The following is a 25,926-nucleotide window of genomic DNA, read 5'->3' as shown; positions in this document are numbered from 1 at the left end:
TAGTGGAAGCAAAAATGCCTATGCCTTCTCCTTAAGGGCTGGGCTGTAGAACCACCAACATACAGTCAGGGCCCATTGCACTGGAATTATGGCTTTATAACAATCCTTTATTTACACACACTGCTGAGACAGTAAAAACAGCAAACAGATTTTTTGACGGCAGGCAGCCAAAACATCCCTGCAGGGCACATGCCCCTCGCCGAGGCAGGAATACAGGCAAGTTAAATCAGTTCTGTGACTGCCTTCCAGCAGCAAATTTTGTTGACCTGAAAATGGTATTTGCCATCCCAATACTAAGAGGGTCCAAGCTTCAGGGCTGCTTATTTCTCCCTTATGCTGTGTCTCCCCTCAGTTTGAATTGGCATGCACATGGTGCTGGGAAAAAAAGAATTACTGTAAGGAGTTGTTAGAAAGGTTTCAATTTACTCATCATGAGATTGCTGAGCAATACTGTAAATAGACTCAAATAAAATCAATAGAAGGAACTGTTCTCATGCTTCCTAGGATGTGAGACAAATGGTTAATCTCATTTATTAAGTAGGGACTCTGAATCAAAGCCATCATACTTATGTTCCCGTACATACTACAGCCATATTTCCTAGGGATTTCAATAATCATACTTAGCAATTCTTCCAGTGGCTGTAGCATCCTTCTGTCTCAGAATTGTTTTCTCTTGCCCTTGTTGTGCAGCCCTCATTTTCTCTCCTTCCCTTGGTAAATAAAGACGCTTAAGGACAAACACACAAGCAGCAACATTTCTCCTCATACCCCACAACACATCCTGGATTGCCAGGGCTGTCCTTCATTCCTCCGAACTGTCCTCCCATTTCTCTCCATCAACAGCAAAGCTGATAGCATCCCTGATGCATCATTTGTGATGGCATGGGAGAAGAAGTGGCCGAATCAAAGCCAGAGATCCAGAGGGGATGCTAGCTGAGACAGCCCAGCATGGACAAACCATATTTTCAGGACTAACTTTATAAGAGTGGGGCTACCCAACTGAGAAACTTATCACAGTTTTGCTTAGATCTCACCACATATCAACCTTGAACAAATCTGAAGTTTAGGCTTAAAAAATCTGTGTGGTGGAGGGGACTCAGGAAATATGAGAGTCAGGCTTAAACTAATGAAAACCAGAAATAATAACTATGGGTGCAAGAGAATTGCATGGACACATTAAAGCAGAAAGCCCTAGGATAGTGGTTAAATGCTCCATAAAATAAAGAGTTTAGGCAGAAACTTCCCTGGAGAACTATGACCAAAACTCACTGACAGTAAGTGGAGGGAAAGCTCTGAACTTGCAGAAAACCTCTCTGTTGAGCAACCTCCTTTTCAGAGGAAGTTTTATTCTGCCAGAAAAGGTGTTCAATGCTGCGTGCTAATACAGTACGGGGAATTGGAAGGGAAACTCCTACACTGCAGAAAGAGAACTGCCCAAGAGGCAGTTCTACATGTGTGCCATTTGCTTTTCTGCTGCTAACATGCTGACTGTTCTGGTAAGTTGTGCACTGCAGTAAGTCACTGGTATCAAATGACACAAACCACCACATAACCGCTGGATAGGAAACTCCAACACAAGCACAGTCTAAATCAATGCCCTATAAAATTTGGATAGTATTACTTGGACCTTAGAGCACTCAGGCCTCCGAGAAAGCTGCAAAATACAGTTCAGGGGGGTTTATAATGAGCCCAACTTGCTATTTTCCATGCAGACATGTAATGGAATTATCCACTTCCAAAAGGACGAAGGTGTTTGCGGACAGCTCAGTAATTATTTGTGACAGCTTCAGAAACAGAGTAAGGCAACACTGCTGTTACATCTCTGATGGACATTTCAAATCACCATCTTTGTGTACAGCCTTCAATGCTGTAAGGATGCTGTAAATGGATTCTGAAAAATCCAGCTGAACATTACAGTAATTGTAATTCTATTGGTTTCTATAGAAATAGGATTATACTAACAGCCAATAAATCAATTTCCGCCTGGAACACTAATGCAATAAGAAGGGGCGCCATTTCACTGTTATTTATAGAGCAAACAGCTTTTACCCAATTTGCAATACCTATCAGAGTTTTATAGAGTTCATGAGATTTTTCAAGCATGTTGCTGCATTAAACCCTCTCTGGCAATAAATTACAGAGGAAAACGGGGAGGGGGAAGCCCATAAAGCAATGAAAGCATTTACCACCAGATGGCACGGCAGTACAGGTGCCGCCGTTCTGGCAGGGATGTCTCTCACAGGCATCGGGATACAGGACGCAGCCCAGCTTCAATTCCGTCAGGCCAACCACTTCTGCGAAGCTGCTGCGCTTGTTCTGGAGCGGCAGCTCGTTGTTATTTAGCACTACCGAGTCCAGGCAGCCCTGGAAGCCGCTCAGGACCTGCGTTGTCCTCTTGTCAGTCAGGCTGCGGACGTTATCCACTTGGACCTGGGCGCCGAAGTAGACGGAGCTGTCAGTGCTGAGCGTCTGGAAGTAGAGCGGGGCTTTGCGGCGCTCCACGTAGCTGTCGTCCAGGGACAAGCTCGTGAAATTGCGGTTCAGCTCCAGGAAGACCGAGTGCCAGCTTCCATCATTAACGGCCCTTCCAGAAATTCCCAGGATTCCTGGGCCACTTCCACAATCCAACTGGAACCAGAGTTTACCATCGACAATCTGCAGGAGGAAAACAGAAATCAAACTGCTTCAGGCGCTCAGCTGTCTCATAATATGCTCTCACGGGGAATCTGGAAGCACAGAGAACTTCTAGACAGTCTCTGCAATGTTAAAGGTGCTCTCCTACATGACACCAAAACAGCCAAAAACTGTGCCTCAAATGATGAGCAAAAAAATATAAGGTGGAAAATATCAACTTACTTTGAATTTGCCCAAAGCCAATTACTGCAGGAAAACTAAAAATACAGAAAATCATACAGGTGCAGGACACAGGTGAAAACCTGGATAATAAATGTTTTACTGAACAGGATATGGACTTGAGGACCCTTGTTCTGCTGTTGAACAGCTGTGTCTCTCTCAGCAAGTCCAAGAGCTGTGATTTCGTTCCCAGTGGCTGATGTTATCAAAAGGATAGTCAGGGCACAGGATCACCTCTAAGTGTTTGAAAGGCTTGTGGCAAAGTCAATGGCCACACTTTCAGCTGGTTATGTTAGGTACTCCGCTCATACAGACATCCTCTGCTTCTGTAACTTTAAGGAGCATCTCAACAAGGTGCAGATTTGCCCCTAAACATCCCGAGTTCAGCATCATTAATTAAACTGTAAGATACTCATTGACCAAAAGTCAGTTATTTCCCAAAGATGCAACAAAATCTGCCCTGTGTATACCTCACAGATGACATAAGATGGGTCTTATTTTTCTTTCTTTCCTAATATTTATGCCGGACTCATGGATTTAGAGAGTTTGTAGGGGATTTCTCACTCTCCCTCCTCTCCCTCACCCATCCCAAGTCCTCATAAAGAGAAAATCTGTGCTACCCTGCTGGAACAGGCAAAGTGCAGAGTGAGGGAATGGATATAAAGTTCTGCTTTCCTGATTAGCAGTTTACCCAAAGATTTTAGATTTCTTGAACAGATGGCATTTAAGTTTAAAATGGCTGACAAGGTTGGAAATAATTTCTTATGACACATTAATTGGATTCAAGTTCTCTGAAAGCTCTTCTAAGTATTTTACTTTCATGTCATGCTCTAGGAAGTATTTATTTCTGCAAACCCCATTTCAAGACAGTTCTGTCCCATTATTTATCCCCCTGAAAAGTTCAGGTGCTGTGTCATTTTTCATCCTTCCAGGCAGCTCACATTGTCCTCTCGCTGGTGTATCTGTTACAGAGACTGACTGCTCCCCCCAGTGAGAGCAGAGTTTCCACAGCTGTCAGTGCAAGAACCCCACAGAGCTTTGGTGGCTTGCTGAATTTGAATGGCAAATGCAGATGTGAGAATGCTGCAGTGTCCATCTGCCTTTGACAATTTTTAGCCATTTCTAGCATTAACAGTCATGTTAGATGAAGACATCCTTTGGCATGTGACTGAGTGCTCAAACTCTCCTCAGACAGGTTCCCTGGTGTGGCTTGAAGGTAAACAGGAAAGTGTTAATCTACAGGAGCAGACCATGCTGTCATGCCATTATCAGCATTTTATGTCCTTGGAGGTTGACAAAAAAAACTACCCAGGGAAAAGCTAAAGGTAAAATCTTGAGATCTGTAAATCTCTGGATCTCATCTCCTTTGCAAATCCTTGGTTTCTTGACTAGCTGACTCTGAACTGGACCTCAAGCCAAAACACACAGGACAATCAGGGGATAAACCACACCAGTCCTCTGCTCAGTGATTGCCTGGCAGCATGGACACAGAGGTGCTAAGCATGGGGCAAGCTCCCTACAGATGCCAGCTACCCACTTACTCTGCACAGTATGAGGGGGTGTAGAGGAGTGAATACACATAGAAGGAGCCAAGGGAAGGTGCTAGAATTAGCCCCTGATATGAAGAACTGGCTGTTTTGCAATCTCTGATCTGTAGGATGTAATGAAACTGAGAAGAAATCAGATCTATGACTGTAATACGTGCTTAAGGGATTGCTTGATACTCCTACAGCTCAATCAAATAAGACTAATGGATGCATAGAATAATGAGTCCGGATCATTTTTCATTAAAAAACGTTTTCTTAAAGGACTCAAAACTCAGCTGTAAACAGTTTCTGTAGATTGAAATTGGGTCTGTTAAAGCATATTCTCGGGAGGAATCTTGGTAAACAAGATGCCCTGATAAGCAGAGAATTTTTTCTCTCCAGAGATGGAGCAATAGTTTCTTTCCTCCCTGTGCAACAAAACAGTCCATGAACATTGAAGGTGCTGCTCAGAAAGTGTGGTCTGTCTCACCAGGAATACAAATCAAACAGAAAAATGCATGCCAACATATTACACTTTGAAAAACAGCCATCACTGGATAAGCAGATACCTTGCTGCTTACTCAAAAGGTTTTTTCCTATGGAAACTCTTCTACTGATTATGTATAATATACATATACCTCCCCTATGACTACTTATGCCCTGAAGGACCTACTGCCTGCATTTCTATTCCTCTTACTCACAGAACATGTTTTTCCAATTATCTTTATAAATACAACACCACATTTGAGCACCTGGGATAAATATTACACCATTTGTATACGGGAAACTATGATCTAAAAGATTTGCCATTAAAATATGTTTTATACATCTTTCTCATCCACTTTTATTTCTTTTTACCAGCAGATGATCTGACATACACAGTAAATATATATTGTCTGAAGGGTTAAGTTTCCTTCCTGTTATTGAAGAAACAAGAGTAACCTCTAACTAGGGTGAAAGATGGAAAGGATGGTCTGATGCTTACAGTACTAGCCTAAGACATGACAGATCTGTATGGGAATCCACACTCTGAAACATTCTTCCTCTGAGGTCTCAAGCAAGCCATTAGTTTCAGGTCTCCATCAGTAAAACAGGGGTAACGTAATTTCCCTACCTCACACCACTGCTTTACAGATACATACATTAAAGACTCCGTGACGTGCCCAGATACCCCTAGCAATGGGACCATAAAAGCACTTTCATTAATCAGATGGTCACAGGCTCTGCTGTAGGGAGGCTGGGAGGAAGTATTGGTCCCCTGCTGGACCTTGAGAAAGAGTAGGGAGAACAGGAAGAGCTGGCAAGGAGCAGATGCTGCAAAGGGCTCCACTCTTGACTACTTAGCAGCTGGACTGGCCAGGCAGGGAGGAGAAGGTTTTTCCACCTAAGAGGTAAAATTGCTGTCCCCACTCCTAAGCACAGAGAATTCAATCATCACTCAGCAATGAATCCCTGGTAATCCCTGGTAATAACTCGGCAATTAATGTCTGCGATTCCTTGTAGCCATTGAGATATCAGGGCCACTGCTCAGTCCTCAGAGTCCTTTAATTATAGCCTGGACCTCGGTACCAAAAAAAGCTGAACTTCAAGCTGAGAGACATTCAAGCAAAAAATATGGGCATCCAATGAATACCCAGGGTCTTGTCCAGGCTCAGCAGTTATCCAGACAGTAACCTCAGTGGCATGGTTGGTCTGGTTGAGAGCTGGTAGCATCACTGTCAGTCCAGCAACGAATGTGTGGTGTTGTTTTTTTATTAATCTATGTAGTGCAACACTGCAGAAAGCCTGAGTTACTCCATCTCACAGCAAAGATATGCAAACTTTACAACCCCTCACCGGTACAGCCCATGGCACCAGCAGAGACCCTCTGTACCATGAGAGCAGAGAGATACTGCTTCATCCTAGCTGGGCAGAAAATTCCCACTAAGTTTCCACTTCCCAGAGCTTTCTAGGCTCAGGGTTTAGTTACAGTTTCAGTTGTAACAACTATGACAGGGAGGTTAATATACACTTAAGCATATATGCCACAAGACTCCTCACCTGTAGAGAAGTTAAAAGAACAGTGAAGACTCCAAAAGCTGATGCAATCTGTTACATTTCAACAATTTCACTCAATGGGCAGAATGGAGCCAAACACATACTGTAAATTATATTAGAATATTAGTCTGGCTAAGATGTTTGGCCAACATCCATATTTGTGTATCAACATAGGTAATAAAATGATCAAATGGTTCTTCTGAGACCACCTCCAGCTCACATAGTCCATCTGCAGTCAAACACCATGGATACAGCATGCTGCCTCCTAATCTATCTGGGGAAATATTTCGTTAGCTGAATTACATTTCAGGTTTGTTTGTGTAAAATGGTGTATTTAATTAAAACATTACTTGTTTCAACTCCAGCCACAACTGGGATCATATCCAAACTTCAGTCCTATCCAGCATAAGCCATGCAGCAGTAATGCATTAAAATGTGTAATACACACTTAACTAAACCATGCAAAGTTTCACATTAACTGCCTGGACTGAAGAACATATGCTTGCCTTTTACTGTTTAGCTGCTATATTTCTTTACCTATTTTTAATCCTTAAAATTTCACAAAACAAGATGAATCACCATTATATTCCTTGGGGTAAAAAAATTGAATTTTCTTCTGCACTGGCCTTGTAATGCTTTAAATGGTTAAATCTTATGTTTCTGAATTAGCTGCTACATAGGTAAAAAGGAAAGGGTGGACATGAAATCTTTCCAAAGGAAAAAAAGCCAACATTGACCTGCATCTAATTTTGCTCCAATTGTTTTAAAAGCAAGAGCATGCAACAACAGCAACCAAAAAAAAAGGGGCCAACCTCTCAAAATCAATGGATGAGTTGTTTTATTTGAAACAGCTGAATAAATAACACCCTTGTTTTATTATATCAATACAGTGTAGCCGGTAGGCTTTCAGCAAAGTAGTAGACAAGCAGTTTGCTCTATGGAATTGATTATTCATCCAGGAAGGACACTGTCCTAAGATTATGAAATATTTCCATCCCTGGAGTTATCACAAATGTATGAGCTTCCAAAATTAAGCTGGCCATTGAAGCACCAAAAAGCATATTGCAGCATTAATGTTTAAACAGACTGCAATGGCAGAGACTTGGTTGAAAACAATCAATGACATGCTGTGCCCAACAGCACAGGTGTTTCTGCCTGTCTTCCCACGGGCTCATACCTTGTAGGTTTAAATTTCTTCCACCTCTGCCTTTATTTGAAGCTCAGTTATGGTGCTGGGCCCTCTGGTGCTAATCCAGCAGATACTTAAGTGGATGCTTAAAATTAAGGTATGTGAATAGTTCCAATTGGTTTCAAAAATACAAGAAGTTAAGCAAGTGATTAAGTGCTTTGCTGGAGTGATGCCAGAGTGCTCAAAAGAACACAGGATTTCATCCTTTATCCTCTATTTGGAAAGCTTCTCCTCATGTTTAATTTAATTGAAAGCAATGCTCAAATGATAACAACTTCACATTTATAGACCTCTAATTAATCTGCTTAATGGCCTCATTTCTGAGTGCCTCTTTACCTCCAACATATGTACCTGGTTAAAGGGAGTCCTACCTCTGGTTTTAAATTAAAAAAATGTGTGTCTAGAAAGTCTAAGCATAACTTCCTTGAAAACGCTTGAATCAGGGATTTCCAAAGTGCAGTCCATGATCCAGCTGCCATCCCTGAAGAGACCTGACAGGGCTGAATCCCTTGAGCATGCCATTTGTCTGCCACAGAGTATGTCCTTTGAGAGCTTAGCCTGATATTCCTCGGTTAAAAGACCTTCACAAATGAAACTGACAATTCCTGATCTTTTAAGTGACACCATTTCTTAAAAAAAACTATGCTGAATGTAATTATTTTGTTTCCTTTAAACCTCATGCATGCAGAAGCCCAGTGCCAGACCTGGGAAAAGGATCCTGCCCTACTGAAAAGCTGAGCATGAGGCTTTGAGAAGGTAATTCCCTATGTCCTCCCCTGATCAATGCACAAGAAAAAGCAGAGGCTTTGCATTCATACATGACCATGGATCTCACTCATCAGATATGAGGTAGCAGCTGCATTTGAAGCTCTCTACTTTCTCTTTCTGTGTTTCTTAGACCGAGGAAGCAAACCAGCTTGACATGGAGGTTGCTGACTGAGACAGCAGCACGATAACCACAGCTCTTGTCGCTGCTCCTTGAAGTATTATTTTTAATTCAGCATCTTTCAAAGCAAAATAATGAGGTGATTATGTGAAGTGGGGACTGAAAACATGATTCCTACCTCACAACTAAATACTCAATTCAGGTGATTGCAAAGGGTGGTTCTCTTACTGGTTTGGATTATTTTGTTTTCTTGGTTTTTGTGTTCATTTGGTTTTGTGTTTTTTTTTTTTTTTTTTTTCCTGGTGTGGGTTGGGTTTTTTTTGTGTGTGTGGTTTAGTTTTCTTTTTTTGTAGCAATAGTAGTAACATCAACTTTTCTATTTTGGTGGCAAAATTTTCCTGCTTCAGCTGGATATTTTCACTCAGTTGTCTATGACCTGGATTTGCTGTGCTCCTTTATGATGAGAGCTTTATACATAAAACTCTAGCAAAATAAATTTCCTATCACCATTCTAACTCCAATTCAGGCCATCTCTGTATCATATCCTATTGCTTTCAAGTGGCACCTTCCACTAGGGCCATTTGTTTTTCCCCAGGTATTTTTTGAAATTACCAAATTGCAAACATTATCTACTGACAGATGCTAAGAGCAAGCATGATGAAGACATCAAAGAAGGTCTTCCAACTTGCAGTTTTGCTTGTTTTTTTTTTTTAAACAAAACACATACTTGAAAGTTCAAACTGCATTTCTACATGTCTCAAAGCAGAGGTTGTCTCATGCAAATCTGAACAATGCTGACAGTTCCTGGTAAATGACAGACAGTACTCTTGCTCATGGAATACTTCAGTCTAACAGCTATAAAATTAATTGTTGCCCTTTAACTCATCTAGCCACTTTAATGTTACCTAAGCATTCAGCCAAAAGTACCCCAAAGATTGCAAATACAGACACAAAAGGCTCTGTGCCATTTCTTCCACTGCTGAATTACAGAATGTGGCTGAAATACAAATGTCAATGTTTTCATTTGGTACCTTAGAGGCTATAGCAGAAATACTATATGTGCATGCTCTTGGATGAGCCTAGTACTCCCTTTCCATCCTGCATTTATTTGCCATTCCACATAAAAAAAAAAAAAATAATACCAATGGAAAGCTTATCAATTAAATATTGATTTGGTATCAATCTCCATCGACCCCATGATTCTCTCAACAAAGAATCTTAATCCACAGAGTGCAGAGATCTTCATTTTCAGTAGGAGACACGTTCTAAGCAGTTGGTTCCTGTAATTAGCTCACTAACAGTAAGGGCATATCCTCTAACCACAGACAGGACAGAAGGGAAGAACAGCAATTTTAGCAGGCTTCGTTTTGACTACATAGTCATATAAATGGCCAAATTTTACATTTCATGCAGACTGGCTCCTGTGCACAGACACACATAATGTGCTTATAATGAACAGCACCCAGTGGGGAATTTTCCAAGTAAAGCACCACTAACAAGCTGCTTTTCTGATTGTTGTTGCTGCTGCTGTTGTTGAAATTGTTTTTCCCTGTTAGAATCAGACTTCATCTTCTCAATCTACAGCTGAAATGAGAACAGCATTCCCCAAATCAAGAGCCAAGAGAAAATACAGAATCTAGAAAAACAACTGCAGAAAAGATAAGTTATTTTAATTACCTTCAGAATTATACAGGGATTCGCTCTGGTGTACATTATAATCCCATTGCTTTGCAGGGTTCGCAGTCGGAGAGCCAACTTGAATTCCTCCTTCTTGCTATTTTCAGAAACACGGTATTTAATGTAGCTATTCCCAGCAAAGCTAAGGGAAGTGTGGCCTGAAACAACCATTTTGAAAGGACACATGTGCTTTTAGTGATACATAAAACAATTCCTTATCTGTTAAGTAATTAAAGAATTTATAAAGTTAATGAGAATGACTAGGAAGAAATAAATAAAACCCATTTTTGATGAGAGGAAACAAAGCTGGCATCTACTACAAAATATTACTGCATTTCCTTTTTTTAAGCTATTTTTCAGGGGATAGAGGAAAGTTCTATTTTTCCATACTTAAAAAATAAAAAAAATAAAGAAGTTTCTCCAAGTATTCAGCATTTTTCAGCTTATACACTCCTGGAGGCATCAGTCTCGTCTAACTGATAACAGAGGGAATCAAAGATGACGACATCAGTACATCAGGCAGTTGAGTTATGGGTGTCAAGTTATGTGTGGGCAGATGTCAGACAAATCTTCACAATGAGTCCCCTGCAACCAGTGCCCAAGACCACAGTTCAGTATGGGCTGTGCTTTCATCAGGCTAACAGCAGAAATCCTCTATCCTGCAGCCTGGGAATCACTGCAGTCAACAGAAAGCTCTGCTTCACTGGCTGTCCACCTGGCTCTTCATATCCCAGGGAACAACACAGATGCAGAGAACTAGCAGATGTCCTCAAACTTTCTTTTTGGGATAGTGTAGTGTTTTCATTAATAAAGGTTGGAATTTTGGTAATCTAAATAGTAAGCAGAAGAGTTAATTATAGAGCTTTGCCCATGGGCAGAAAAACATCTGGCATAACATTCTCTAGGAAAAATCCTGTTTTCTCAGCAGCCTGTTGTACTGAGCTGGTATTCAAGCAAGCCAGTGGGAATTTCCAAACAGAAACTGGATCACAGTCTACATACAGCCCATTAGCTATAAAGACAAGTATTTATAGGGCTTATAAACACACACCCCAAGTGCCCGTGCTGAGATGGGTTAAGCAGTGCATTTTCTGTTAACTTCACTGCCACCTCAGCCTACAAAATGAGAATGTCAGCACTTTATTGTCCAAGGATATCCCCCTTCATGGCTGTGACATGCACCTGAACACTCGCCAAGCTTCCCTGGTGGGCACTGGCAGATGAACGGTCTCCGGCTGGCTTCATACCCCACACACTGCATGTCCCCGGGACACGGCTTCTCTAGGCAGGGATCATTGGACCCTGGGCAGAGTCCTCCTGCAAGAAGGTAAAATACTGTCAGGGATCCACAGCGTAAAGCACGATCTGCTGCAATAAAAGGGTAATGAAAGACAATTATTGATCACACGCTTCAGTACAAGCAAAAAAATGGCTTAATAATAATAATAACAACAAAAAAGCCCCAACAAACCTTCATAGAAAGGAACAGCTTTTGGGCAAGTACGCAGCAGAACTGCAATAGCTCTTTTCCAAAGACTGCCCTAAACCCCATGGGAACATATTATAAAAATGAACTATTATGAGCAGTAACTGGTTTATAAATGTATGTGATAACTCTCAGGCCATTCATTTTCCCACAAAGCTTCCCGCACAGGGGCTTTAGAGATATGAGGGAAAAAAATTACTTGAAGCTATGCACTCCTTTTCCCCCAGCACACCCATGAGAAGCAAATCTAAGGAGGTAGAAATGGTCACAACACCAAGCCTGCCAGAGTTCAAGAAGCATTTGGACAATGATCTCAAGCACATGGTGTGATTCTCGGTGGTCCTACGCAGGGCCAGCATTTGGACTTTGATTATCCTTGGGAGTCCTTTCCAATTCAGGATATTCTGTGATTCTAAGCCATGCTTGGGTTACAGTGACACCTGGATTTTTCATTCTCATACTACACAGGACATGGCCAGCTTCATAATACAGCACAGGCAAACTGGCCCTCTCCCTATGCTCCTCCTAACATTTCTGAGATCTCACATCCTATCCAGCTTGCCCAGGCTACCAAAACCTGCCCTCCTTTTTTCTAATCTGCAGGGACAGAACTAGAGTAACTTTTACATTTGCTTAAAATACTTGAGCAACACAATTATATGTAGGTTTTTCAAAATCCCTAAAATTCTTTCTAGCATCTATCAAGCTCAGCATGTCAAGGACTTACTATGTAAACCCTGTCAATATCAAAATATTTTTTTGCATTTCATGGGGTTTGGCTAAAACTTCAATGTAACTTCTGAAAGTGTCCAAATAAACGCTTTAATTGCCTTAATCTTAAAAGATTTGCACACACTGTCTATAATAATAATACAAAACACGATACAACTATTGCTGCTTAATATATGAATTTTCAGAAATATGTGACTTCTACAACAACTAGCCTCTTCTTGGTTGCAGTAAGGTACTTGGGAGATGCAGGGTCAGTTTTTACATTTGGGCATCTGTGTATGGCTATTATGAAAGCAGTCTTCAAGTGCAGGGAAAAAAAAGGCACTCCTGCCCTTGCTTTTGTTGATTTGCAGCCCAGCATGAATGGAGGCAAAGGCAGTTGCTGGGAATGGACAGACACCTCTTCTTTTGTTTATCAAGTTAATTTATTTAAGGCATGCAGGTGATGAATTTAATGATAAAAAGCACCTTGCTGCCCATTGCTTTCTGAATATTGGCAGTTCTTATATATTGCAGGATTTATATTATAGGATCCTTATCAGATTCAAAAACTAGTTTACTTTTGAGCACATTGTTTTATTTACAGTTTATAAAGGAAGGAATCAACCTGTCATGGAGTACATCTCCAAAAGTAATGAAAGAAAGAATCTTACTGCACTCACACTTTTGTACAAGCCAAACAGGGCTCATAGTAAGCATAGTTGAAATTACCTGACACTGTATGTATTTTCTGGGAGAAGAAAAATTACTACTGTAGCTTTCAAAGTGGACATGGGCTCACTACAAATATGGCAATTACTTTAAATGTCCTCCTTGATGTACAGCACAGTCAATTTAATGTTTAACATCCTCTCCTCCTTTATCAAACATTTGTTTGAGAGGTCTGTGTAGTAAAAGATTTACAGTACTGCCTGCAGCACTGTTAGAAAATGATGCATGGCATTCTTTATTAATCACATTAGTAGGAAACATTAATAAGAGTAACAGCTGTAATACACAGTCACACCTTAAGCCTTATAGAATCAAGAAAAAAACTGTCATAGACTTCTGGACTACAGATTAATATTTTATTTAAATGTAACATCTGTAGAATTTAACATTGTTTGGCTTTTTTTTTTAAGAATAAAACACCTCACTTTTTAGAATACAATGGCAAGTAACAATTATTTCTGAAGTTACAATGGGTTGTTAAAAATCCTACAGACTGCTTTGTCTTTTCACCTTGGTTGTTTTAGCTATTTTAACTCATTCTTATGTGACAAACACACAGGATTCTGGTGTCTGCAGAGTATATCCCTTCTTTGAAAAAACTTAAACCTTTAATGAGGCTGCAATTCAAGTGAGCCTCTGTGTAGCTGACAGACATGCCATTTAGACTAAAGCCCCACAGCTTGTCACTGTGCAGCAGCAAGAGGCACTGAGATTTCCAAATGTGGCTCTACAAATTTTCACATCCCCTAACCTATGACTGTATCCTTGACATGAAGCAATAAAGGAACAGCTTTCTTTGTTATCCACTTCTGCCAGGTTTTTCTTTTTTTATCTGATTCAAACTCTGATTTGTATTTTAGAGCCATCCTTTCACATTCTGAAGTATATGGAAAAGATCTAACGTACTCTGCACAACGGCGGAGAGAATTGTTTATCCTGAACGGCCAAGAATACTCTTCTGGTAAACTACAAGGAAACCAACTCTATTCATCCTGCTGCAGCAGGATTTCATAGCTGTCACAAAACTTTAAAATATTCAGACTTGTGAGAAGTGCTTTATGCCTGTCTGTATGGTTATAAGTGCATAAGCTACAAATCTGCATTATTGCATTGCCCCAGCTAACACACATTTTCAGGCTGATTTCACAACTATGTGGAGAAAAATTGTAAAATTGTTCAAGGTTATGTTGTCCACATCAAAGATTTACAGCTTGAGTTTAAATAAAATTATTCTAATGTTGCATTTCCACTCCAAAGAGCAGTCTATTTTCCATCCAATAAAAGATTCAAGAAATATAGGTTCAAATTGATCTTTTTTTTTTTTTTTTCTAGGCAGGTCCAGACAATCTACAGCATTCTCTTGAAACTCGCATTAGTATTAATAAAAACTGTTCTTTACAAGGTACCACAGAAACACACGAACTAGCATCAAGCAGTGCATGGCAGGAAAAGGTGGAATAGACCCACTTGATTTTGACAGATCATCTTCAGTTTAATTTTCTAAAAGAAGATAAAAGTATTTCAATCTTCTAACCAATATACTGAGGCAGAAAACACTGTTCCATTGCAAGAAGAGAGATTTATTTAATTCCTATTCCTTCAAAAAAGGAGCACTTCTAGGATTTTAAATATATTTTGAAAATTGAGTGCTTCAACAATTTTAACTTCAGCCTTGTGATATTAGGTGGTTTTCTATCAGCCCAGTCTCCTGGATCTGTGAGTATTGCAAAGACTCTGTTTTCCTCACTTACAGAAAAGAAAAGCTTGAAAGAAGGGAGATTCCTGAAAGCCAGAGTCGCAGGAACACGGGAAAAAAACCTTCCTTGGACAAAAGTGACATAAAACAGACTATAGCCAGATCTAACCAAGTTATCTGCAGTTCTCTGTTCCCAAGCACAGACCTTGTTCTTCAATTTTCCGTGCCAGGAGAATTTCAGGCTCATTAATATGAATGTGTGTGCTTTCTGAAAATGGGAGAAGCAGTGATGTACACATAAGAACTGTGTAGCTGATGCCCAGTCTTTCACAGCAGCCAGGACTCTTTTAGAGGCAGTGTGTGCTCTGTGGAGCTGAGGCCAAAAATCACCTCTGAACAACAAGTCCTGTATTAACAGCGGGATCTCACAGTCTATGATTTCCTTCTGTCAGAGCATTCACAAAATAATAGAAGTGGCTTTATAAAGTCTGAATTGTCTTGTTTCATGAGAGAGTGGTCCAAAACTGTTGTTCTCTTTTAAATATTAAATAACGTGGATGTGTCTACACCTTTGCTGAACACTCTGGGTCTATTAGAAAAATTCTTTCAAACTATTAGGCCAGAACCATATTAAACATTTTAAATGGAATTAATCTCATCTAACTTTAGGGCATGATTCATCTGACTGATTTTAGACATCTAGGGAGAGATGTATCACATTATTAAAAATATCTCATTCTTCCCACTATCTGCAAATGGGGCCTGGAGTGACCTGCACAGATGTAGATGTATGCCCATATTTGTCAAGATTATTTCAATCCATCCCTCTCCTGTGAACATATTAATGTACCATCACTTTCTAAGATTATAATGCAGAACAACTGTAGAGCAAAGTAGTCCCAACAAAACCTGCTCTGCCCCTGCACCTTTGTCTCAACACAAAAGAATTACTTTGCATTATGAGAAAATACAGAATAGATTTTTGCCTCTGAAAAATGAGAATGCAGTGAGAAATGTTTTATAGGAATATATTTATTCCATTCCTCCTACTTTTATTTCTCCCAGCACTGACGGATGTCTGCATACCTTGTGCCATGTGATGGGAGGTTGGTAATTGCATAGCCCCTCTGTCATGCTGACACAAACCCCAGTTTGTGACAATATTTTTCATACAAACACAAACAGATGAGCAAAAAATCTAAGGAGACAGTCTGTTACCAGAAAACAGTTTAGTTCAATTTTATTGATTTAAAAGCTATGATTGATGCATGTGAACTTTTGAACTTACCCTTCCAGAGCTGAGCTGCTGAACCTCTGAAGTTCACCCACTGCCTACTTTACAGTCTCTCTGCATTTTCACATTAGATAACTCTGTTTGCTCACAAAGGTAATCTAGGTAAGTTATGCACAGCTGGCACGCATAAATTGTGCATATCTGTGACATCTGCCAGTGGACAAAAATACTCCAAGTATGATATATATTTCAAGAATGAGTGAATTAGTTCAAACTCAAGCTTTCTGGGCCATAATTGAACCAGATCTCTGGAAACATATGCAATATTTTAATGGCTTTTTCATAATTCAAGGTATTAATATTCAGTGGATGTGAAACTCTTTTAACAACAAATGAAGTATAATACTTTTATTACACTGCTAATATCTTGCTAATGCTGTCTCATTAAACAAGCTAAAATAAATTCGTGCACTTTTTCCAGAATTGCTGCATCTGTGCATTTATTTATAAGAACTACTGATAGAAGAAGTATGGCATTTTTCTAACTCTTTTACCCTAGACTTTAGCTTTCATGAAAGCAAAACTACCCATACATTCTCTATTATACTCTCACAAGTCTGTGTTATTTCCTATGTGGGAAAACAGTGTGTTTACCTAAATACCGAAGTATTTTCTGTGTCTCCTTAAATTAAAAACAGTAGAAGAGGATTAAGCATTAACTAATGAGGAGAAGGCCCAAAGCATGAATTTTTGCTTCCCACCACAATGTATTATTTCTGTGCAAGTAATAGACACCAAGGTGCTCACCTCTTTGACAACTATACCTAACTCAGCAGCTCTGGACATTTTGGACATTTTTTTTACCACAGGCTCTATGGCAGGCTGAATGTGCTCCACCCCACCCCAAATGGTGTGGATCCCCCATGGGAAATCTCCACTTAGTGGCTCAAAGGGGAGCAGTGGGAACCCCTCCATCTTTTCAGCAGGGCCAGGACAAGCTGCCTGTTACAAGTGTTCCCACACAGCAGTCTTCAAGGCCAGGATAAATGGCCCAGAGACTAAGGACTACAGCTGCTCTCAGAACCACACTGCCTCTCCAGCAGCCTGTCATCCATTTTAAAGATTGACTGGTACACGACAGGAGAATTTGGAAATCACTGTCCCAGCTGAATTTCTTTGCTTCCATTGCAAACTTACTGTGCCAGGAGAGCTGCTGGGTCAGAACTGTGCTGCACTGCAAAGTCCCTTTTTTGGAGTTAAGCTAAGGGATTATGAGGCAGAGGGAATAATACATCATTATTGACTTTAATAGGTAGTGAAATGAAATGATAAACAGTGAAAATTTTGGCTGCCAGAAAACCAATTTCTGACTGTGAAGACTATCACCATCCCCATGGAGATGAGGAGTTGTGATTTCTTGATACAAAAGTGAGACTAAGTTGTAACTTAGAGAATATAAAAAAGTTTGGCCGACAGTGTTCCTGCACTGGATCCTGGACCTGAATGGAGGCTATTGCAGCATTGTTCCTTTTAAATCTGTGAAAATCCTTTACTTCAGAGCCTTTCATGTGTAACAAAATGCTGGCTATTGTTATGATAGATATGTCTATTTGAAACTTATAAGACTCTTAGTTAAAAAGTGGACAGATAGTCGGCTCTTGAATGTTCCTCAGATAGAGAATCATAGTATTTTTTCAGAATTGAACTTCTTTGCCACTATTATCCATGTGCCACAGGAAGAAAAATGATTTCTGGTTCAGTTTTATGCAATTTCTGCCTATTTTCATCCCCACCGAGGTCAGTGGTAAAACATGAAGCCCTGCTGACTGCTGCAGAAACAAAGGTTGGTTATTGAGGGATATGGCTGCTGAATTCTTGTATTGCTCTGTGTGTGTGTGCATGTGTGCTTAAGATGAGGGAGACTTAGATGTATTGATTTTACAGCAGCTTTTTTCTCTGCTCTTAAATGAAGTGGAATGAGGAGCAAATAGCCTGGCAAACAAAGAAACAGAGCCAGTATTATAACTGCCCGAGGTTTTAAAATCCAAGTGCAGAATCATACAGAAGCTTGGCTCATGAGTCTATTTGTCATATGCCCATATGAAATCTCTGCCAAAATGTGGAGCTGCCTGAAACCTACTCTGTCCCCTACTGCAGCCTTAAAGGTCAAGGAAAAGCGCTTGCTAATAAAATACTTCATTGTTTTCTGTGGTTGTCTGCAACAACGGGACTGGGAAAGGCCTTTCCACCTGCCCGGCTTAGGTCAGGGGTGCTTTTCCTTGGAGACTGCTGGTGCATTGCTGGAGACCAGGCTGCTCTGCTGCGGTCACAATCCAGGTTTATTCCAGTGGTGGCCCCAACTGATTGGGAAACTACATCCCTCCCTCTCCTCCTCCTTCCTCTCCCACTCCTTCCCCTGCCTGGAAGCTGCTCTGATTGCAGAGCCTCCAGGAAAGCGGTCTTTGTCGTAAAAGGCCAAAGTTCATAAACTTCCATTTACATCAGTAAACACGAACAATTCTTCCCGAGCCGGAGAAATCAATTCCCACAACACATCAGCCAGTCGTGCTTTAGTGGACTGAATTGAAATGCCCCTTCTAATCTGCATCAGAGGAATAAAATGGATCCTATCGCATAATGCGCAGCGATGGGAGGGGAAGAGGGAGCAGTACTCACCATTGCACATGCAGCGCACATTCCTGTAAAAGCGGGGACACACAAAACTAATGCGTGCCGTGCTGTAAGTCATCAGGGAATGTGAATCAATAGACAGACTTTGCTCACAGTGTTGCTCCTGACAATCCAGTCCGGAGCAATTCTTCTCCAAGATAGCAGAAATACGAATCACATTTTCCAAGTGTCTCCTCGCATTGGTAAGCTTCTGAATCAAATAGGCAGGCTTATAGAAACCACCGCTGTGCATCTGAACGGCAAACAGCATGTCGAGCTGGCTGCTGCCTGCCACCGGCTGAATGCTGATGATGTGCAGGCTGTCCTGTTTCTGGGAGAGCACCGCGTTGCGCAGGGTGCGCCTGAACCCGTGCATGTGGAGACCCACAAAGTCTTCCGGGGAAACGTTCTCGAAGCGGATGGTGACCGTGTTCTGCAGCATTTCTTGCAGCAGCTGCTCAACGTGGACCACAACATCGATGGGCACCTGGAACCGGCCGTCGCTCACGGAGACATTCAGGATGTACTTGCCATTATCCAGCCCTCCAAGGGCAATGATCTTCCCATCATGGCTGTTGACCTTGAACAAACTTTTCTGCTCTGATTTTAGAGTGTATGTGAGGACATCGTACACATCCTGATCTGTGGCATGAATTTTCCCAATGACTCCCCCAGGAAAATCATCTTCCATGGTGACAATGAAAATCTCCAGTGGAATGGCAGTTGGTTTGTGAATGCTCTCTTCAATAACCCTCACCTGAACATAGGTATAGGAAACCTGCTGAGGCTTCCCAGAGTCCTTTGCCTAATGTAATTTAGAAAAAAAAAAAGAATAGAAAAAATAAGAAATAAAACCACACATGGAACACAGCCTGCAATCGTAACTTCTTGTTATGTATATTCTCAAAGCATCAGTAATTCTGAAAAGAAATTTTCAAAAGAACACTCAAATGCATTTGCCAAATATATATGTAAAGAAGTGTCTCAGCCATTTCTAGCAGTGGAACTTACAAACTCTTTAGGGAAGCACTGATCTTTAAGTGGATTGCAGAGAGAAATGTGTCAGTAGAATGTCTCATTACTCAAACTGAAATGTTCCCAGGATCCCACACCTATCACTTGTCAACTTCACAACAGAGAATATACCAATGTGGTATATTCTGCTCCAAACACATTTTGGACTCACTTCTACCCTGGAGAAGAGGCTGAATTCCAGTGAAATATCAGCCTTCTGCATTGCTTGGTGTGCTCCAAATCACTCCACACCCTGCTTAGCTTGTGTGGATGTGAGGGAGTCCAGAATTTTTCTACTGCATTCTGCACTTCTTTACCTGAAGCAACCAAGAAACATGCTTGATATAAATAAAATTTATCATCCTCCAAAAATGAAATAGGTGCTTGTGCTGTTAGTAATGATAAAATATGAGTGCAGCACTGCAGCTGGAAAGATGACTGGATGACCCAGAGCAGGGATTATGGCATCATTTGCACTATTTTTATAGAGAGCAAAAGAGCAAGTATGACAAAAAACCCAAGGCCATATTGACAGAAAGGTGGGCAAACTTGAATCAGGGTCCTTTCCTACAATAAGAAAAATGCTTTATTGCAGTCCCTATTATGATATACTGCTCCACACATTTATTTGCTTCAGAGAAGAACAGAAAACTAAACTGCCAGTATGCAGAGATGCAGGGAATGTTCAAAGATCTTTGTATTTGGACACAGGAGGAAAATTTACAAGCTGAAGGAAAAAGTGGGAGGATGACAACAGTAATATGGACACTACTATGAGCAGATTAGTAACTCTAAGACACTCTAAAATTCATTCATCTTCACTCCTAAATGACCTATGTGGAATATTTAAAAATGTTTTATATATATGTGCAGACAAATACCCATGTACATAGAGATTATGTCTCATTCCATTTTCCATTTTAACATTAATTCTTAATAAACCTAATACAGTGAAGAAACCTGATAGTGGAAAAGAGAAAGCAGCACTCTGGCACATATGGATGGAAAGAAACACTTCTATGGTCTGTACACAACAGGAAACTATAAAATATGTTTTCGCTGCAGAAATCCCTGAAGAAAATAACACTGGGAGAAATCATTCCTCCACAATCCAACAGCATGGTTTTCTGAGCACGTAGGTACATCTCAGACATGGTGGTTTAATATTTCATTTATATGAAATACATAGACCTCTAAACTTGAAGGATGCTACTCAAATTTAACTCTCATGCCCAATTTTAGCTACACTAGAACTCTGGCTAGCAAATTACCCTGAAAGTAGGATATTTTACTATTAAGGCATGGTAAGAAAGAAAGAAAGGTGATTTTTTATTACCCTACAAGCCTAAAAAAGAGGCTTCAAGGATATTAAATGGCAAACTTGTAAAACTTTGATTTGAACTGTTAGTTAGCATCAGAGCCTGTATTTTGTGAATCGTAACCAACAATTGCCTCTAAGGATGCCACTGCTGTGAACATCATTAAATGTGCTTGTAAAGAAACAGACAGGCTGTGCTTAGAGAGATCAACCCCAGCAAAGCCAGTGGAGGAAGCAAGAATTTCAGACACAGCTTATGGGACCATGACTCATTTCAGTGAAGACGTTCATTCCCTAGACCTGCATATTTACTGAACCCTAATACATCTTCTCTGGCAGACCTGAGAAATGTGGACAAATTACTTTAGGATTTACAGGTTTTGGCAATCAAAATTACCCTGGTTACAAAGCCTCTTAACGATTATTCTAAAGCTAAGTTTGAGCTGGACTTCTATTGCATGTCTTATTTTGACATTCTTTAAAAGCTAGGTTGACCTTGGAAATGTGATTTCATGAATTCTTGGAAGGCTTCCAAAAATTTATGATTAAATTCATGACTTAAAAGCAGAAATTATTTTCGTTCCTAAAGCAGTATTTTGCAGTCACTTGTTCTGGGGTGTATTTATATGTATATTATGCATTTTTTCTCATTTTCCTTCCGTAGCTACAGAAAAAAATGATGAAAATCTTAAACCATAACGGTTGCTGCTCAGAAAATTCATTTCATGCCGAGGAAATTGGAAAGGTGGCTGGCTACCTATTTATATTTATATGAAACCAGGTTTAAGAACATCAAAGAAAATATTCTGCATTGTGCATTTGCAAACTGGAATGTGTGGTATTTACTCTTAGAATACAGCCCATCAAAAACAACCCATACAGGCAAAGTACAGGTTACCTACCACTAAGAGATTTTTTTGTTTCAGAGTAGATGTAAAAATATTAATTGAGTCTTACCTGCACACAGAGCACATACTCAGTTGAGACCATGTGCTTGAAGATGACTGCAGACCTCAAAACGCCATGAGGGTCCAGTGTAAACTCCTCCTCTTCATTGCCAGTGAGGATGGTGAAGGTAAAAGGGGGGCCATTGTGAAAAGAGTCTTTGTCTGTCACTACCAGCTGCAAAATGCTCGTGCCCACTGGTTTATTTTCCTTTACACATATACACAGCGTATAAAGAAAAGGATTAAAACTATACATATTGCAACCATAAAATATCACATTTTTCTATTGTGAATATTCAACTGAATGCTCTTTGCCCAAGCTGGCATTTCATAAGCTGTGTTTTGTTGATGCTGCTTACGCGCCCATGGACCAGTGGCAGAGATGAGGGTACCCACCACACCTCCAGGGCCTGCTGGGCTCTCTCTGATACTCTGTCTGATCAGGACTGACTAAAAGTCAGACTATACTCAGATTACTCTGTGTGTCAAGACTCACACCCAGAGCAAGGTATAAAGAAGTGTGAACTTATCCCAGAGCAGACATTTGAAGTTGGAGTACCTGGTGCAGCAGGGATGAATGGTAAAATGTATGACAGATGCTGTGGTTAAGAAGCCTCAGCAAACAGAAACTTACCAAAAGACTCAAGAAAGATATGTTTATATTTTCCTTTAGATAAGATCACTTGATACATGTTTTGCAGATAGATCATCAAAAGGTACTTAACTGAAACCAAATGCCAGTGCATTTTAAAAATCAGAGAAGTTTTTGATGTGCAGGATAAACTTACTTGAATTACAGCTGTGTAGTTAGCTGGAGTAAACACAGGGCTGTTATCATTCACATCAGAAATGTCGACATTGACCGTCACAGATGAAGACAAAGGAGGGGTACCACTGTCTCTTGCCTGGACAACTAATGAATAACCAGATATCTGAGAAAAGGTGAAAACATTAAATCATTGTGAAAGTGGGCCTAAATTTTAACTCACGTTCTTTACATTCAGTGCACCACCATCCATATTCTAAGGAAAGCTATTTGGCCTCATTATCTTCCTGCCCTTAGTATAACATTATCCTGTTTATCACCACATTGTGCCCCAACTTCTGTTTTATAAAGCTACCAATAAACATAACAGCTTCATTGTATTAAAATAACTGTACCAGATAAAGCATTCCTGAAACAAAGGGGAAGACAGAAAATAAATGACAGATAATATCTGAACTCAGCTATTAGTGCTGCAAGCTTATGTTTTCATCTTTCCTAGGTGTCCGGTGGGATAAGTGACCTGATTCTATTTATCTTACAGTTAGTTTCCAAGATATTATATAAATTGCTTATTAGAGCCAGTGTCAGTTTGACACACACTGTTTCTAAAGCGGTGATGGAGAGCCAAGAAAAAGTTCACAGGCAGTTGGCTTAAACACACTGGAAAACATTTAGGAGTACGAGGGACAACAATCTCTGTAGCAACAGAATATTATCCACCACTCTGCAGAAGATAAGTGGGCTTGAGTCTGCTTTTTGCAACAGACACAAACAGTGCAGTGCATGCAGTTCAGTGCATCATCCATGGGCCCTCTACATGTGCCCATGTGTGAGGTGTGAGCATATGTGACAACTTGCAAAAGCTCTGTCTATGCACAGTTTATGGGTGACAGTTGGCTTTTCTGAACTGCATCCTTATGTTGGCTTCCTTAGGTCTTACTACTGCTTTTTACTGTATACTGCTCCTTGCTCCACAGGGAAAGCTGCTGACATGTCTGCCCCTGAATCCTCCCACAGCAGAGCAAGAGAAGGGCGAAACATGCCAGATACAACACTGCACCCTCCTAAGTGCAGGGCTGGAAAGGGGAAAAACATGCCCCTGCAGAGGGGAACACAGCTTTTTTCGTGGTAAGGAGGAGCTCAGACCAAGCATGCATAAAATAAGGAGGCTCTTCTGGGATATGGGACCAATACAAAGCAAAAGGAAAAGTTTTTGGGAGGTTATATGGAAGATAGACTGTGATTTGGTGGGGGCAAAGGGACAAAGGAGGGATGAGGAATCCTGAACTATGGAAAGTCAAGAAACTTGAGTAAGAGAATTCTGTTTTTTAACCATAATTTCCACTGCTAGCTAAAACCAGAGAGGTTTTTTTAGAGTATTTCCTATTTTTTTTTCTGTGTTTGCTTTCATTTCAATGTATCCCAGAAAGGTAGATGGCAAAAGTAATGGTCTCTGTGCGATTACAGCTCTGGAAATAAGTCCCCTTAAACCACAGAATTCTGGGAGTCAGCACTACCTTTGGGAATCTACAGCAGATGGGGCATCTATATAATTTTCCCTGTATGGGTCAGAAACACCTGTGTCTAGGAAAGGAGCCAAGGAAGCAAAGAAAAAGACAATATCACAGCTTATTTTAACTGAGGGAAACTTTGGAAAATGCAGACCTAACACAGCTCGCATTACACATGCACACTCTTGTGAGAGTGTGTGTGTCTAAATGCAGCCGCACATGAGTGTGCTTCAGAAGCGAGAAAAAGTCATATTAAAGAACTCAGTCTGTGCTTTTATTACAGCCAACTTATAACATCAACACCCATTGTTACTCCCCTGTTTTAGACAATCTGTGGTAAAGTCATTTCACCACCAAACACAAACAATTTAGTACTGCTTCTGTGATAATGCAGAGAGGGGTTTTTGCCACTGTTTTAAGAAAAGCGTTTGCTTTCAGTAAAGAGCTTCTCCAGCTGATCTGATATTCTGAAGGTAGCAACCTGCTTCCCCAGTTCTGTGGGTGTATTGCTGAGAGGCAGGAGGCACGGATTTCCTTATGTGCTGCAAGATTTCTGAAGTCATGTAGCACTCTCCTGCCTTGCTAGTAGCACAGGCAACTGCATTTGTTTTGTTGTTGTTTTTTTCCCAAAAGCTGCTAATTGCTAGCTATGGCAAAATGGTGATAAATAATCCTGAATCAATAATGGAGTGAGCAAACAAAGCAGCAGAACCTATTTAATGAAGCACTCTTTCACTTTTGGTACAGCCTGGCCACTTCATAACATCCCCTCCCCAGTGACATGTTTTGCAGAGTGCTAATTAATGGCTGAGGTCTCAGCTCAGCGCTCGGAGCCGCAATCTGGAGCATTTTGTAACCACTCTGTTGCACACACAGCTGCACGTGTGCGCTTGCACGCACAGGGGAGAGGAGGCAGCCCATTAACACAGCAGCAGCTCCTGCTGGCACCACGGGAGAAATCCAGTGCTGCTCCTCTCCCCTGGTGTGACCCTAACTGCTGTGAGAGTGCAGGATGAGAGTGGCAGCAGAGCAGTTGACATGCAGATAGACTGGGGACAGGGCTGGCATGGAAAAGAAGTGAGGTTAGAAAGACCTGTTGGAGCATCTTAGGCTGATCGCTGCAAAGAATAAAAGAAACTCCTTCAACACCAGCTAGCAGCAGAGTGGAGATTGATGCACATCTGTAAGTCATTGCAAGTTAAGAAGTCCCACATGTCTTACCCTTTCTCTATCCAATTTCTTTTTAACCTTCACGAGTCCCAAAACAGGATCAACTGAAAATTCATTGTCTTGATCCCCATTCACTATGGAAAAATGAATCTGACCGTTGGGAGGACTGTCCAGATCTTCTGCTATCAACTTTTTTTGAGAGAAGAATAAAAAGTTAGAAAAACAAATATCAAGTAATCTGTATGATACATTAATTATTCAACATACCAAAAAGTAAACTTCACATTCCATCAGACTAGTTATACCTGAACTGCACACCTCTAAAGCATCAATCCAATAGGTTTTGTTAGGAGGCTTCACTTGGGCCTTTTCAAAATTCTAGTCTGAAAACATACAGAATATTTTCATCTTAATATTCCATACAACACTCTCTCTCTGGATCCAGAAATTGCAATACGAGAATTTTATGAGGTTTGGGGATGGCACATTGCATGCCAGACTAT

The 25,926-nt window shown here is 40.6% G+C and overlaps 1 protein-coding gene across 13 annotated transcripts in view; it reads right to left on the bottom strand.

Annotated features, from left to right (window-relative positions):
* FAT3 (FAT atypical cadherin 3) overlaps positions 1-25,926 on the bottom strand; it is a 396,171-nt gene that overhangs the window by 25,088 nt on the left and 345,157 nt on the right. For all 13 annotated transcript variants that reach the window (XM_021544996.3, XM_085574877.1, XM_085574896.1 and 10 more), the window contains 7 exons: positions 25,475-25,612; positions 22,765-22,908; positions 21,987-22,184; positions 18,704-19,502; positions 11,351-11,485; positions 10,169-10,326; positions 2,187-2,655 (listed from right to left, as the gene is read on the bottom strand). In XM_021544996.3, the coding sequence (XP_021400671.3) occupies positions 2,187-2,655; positions 10,169-10,326; positions 11,351-11,485; positions 18,704-19,502; positions 21,987-22,184; positions 22,765-22,908; positions 25,475-25,612 (2,041 nt within the window). The remainder of the gene's footprint in view (positions 1-2,186; positions 2,656-10,168; positions 10,327-11,350; positions 11,486-18,703; positions 19,503-21,986; positions 22,185-22,764; positions 22,909-25,474; positions 25,613-25,926) is intronic.

Source organism: Lonchura striata, chromosome 1 (assembly GCF_050655825.1).
Source record: "Lonchura striata isolate lonStrDom1 chromosome 1, ASM5065582v1, whole genome shotgun sequence".
Classification (NCBI taxonomy): domain Eukaryota; kingdom Metazoa; phylum Chordata; class Aves; order Passeriformes; family Estrildidae; genus Lonchura; species Lonchura striata.
The sequence above is the reverse complement of the archived record's forward strand: the minus strand, read 5'-3'. Positions and strand labels throughout refer to the sequence as shown.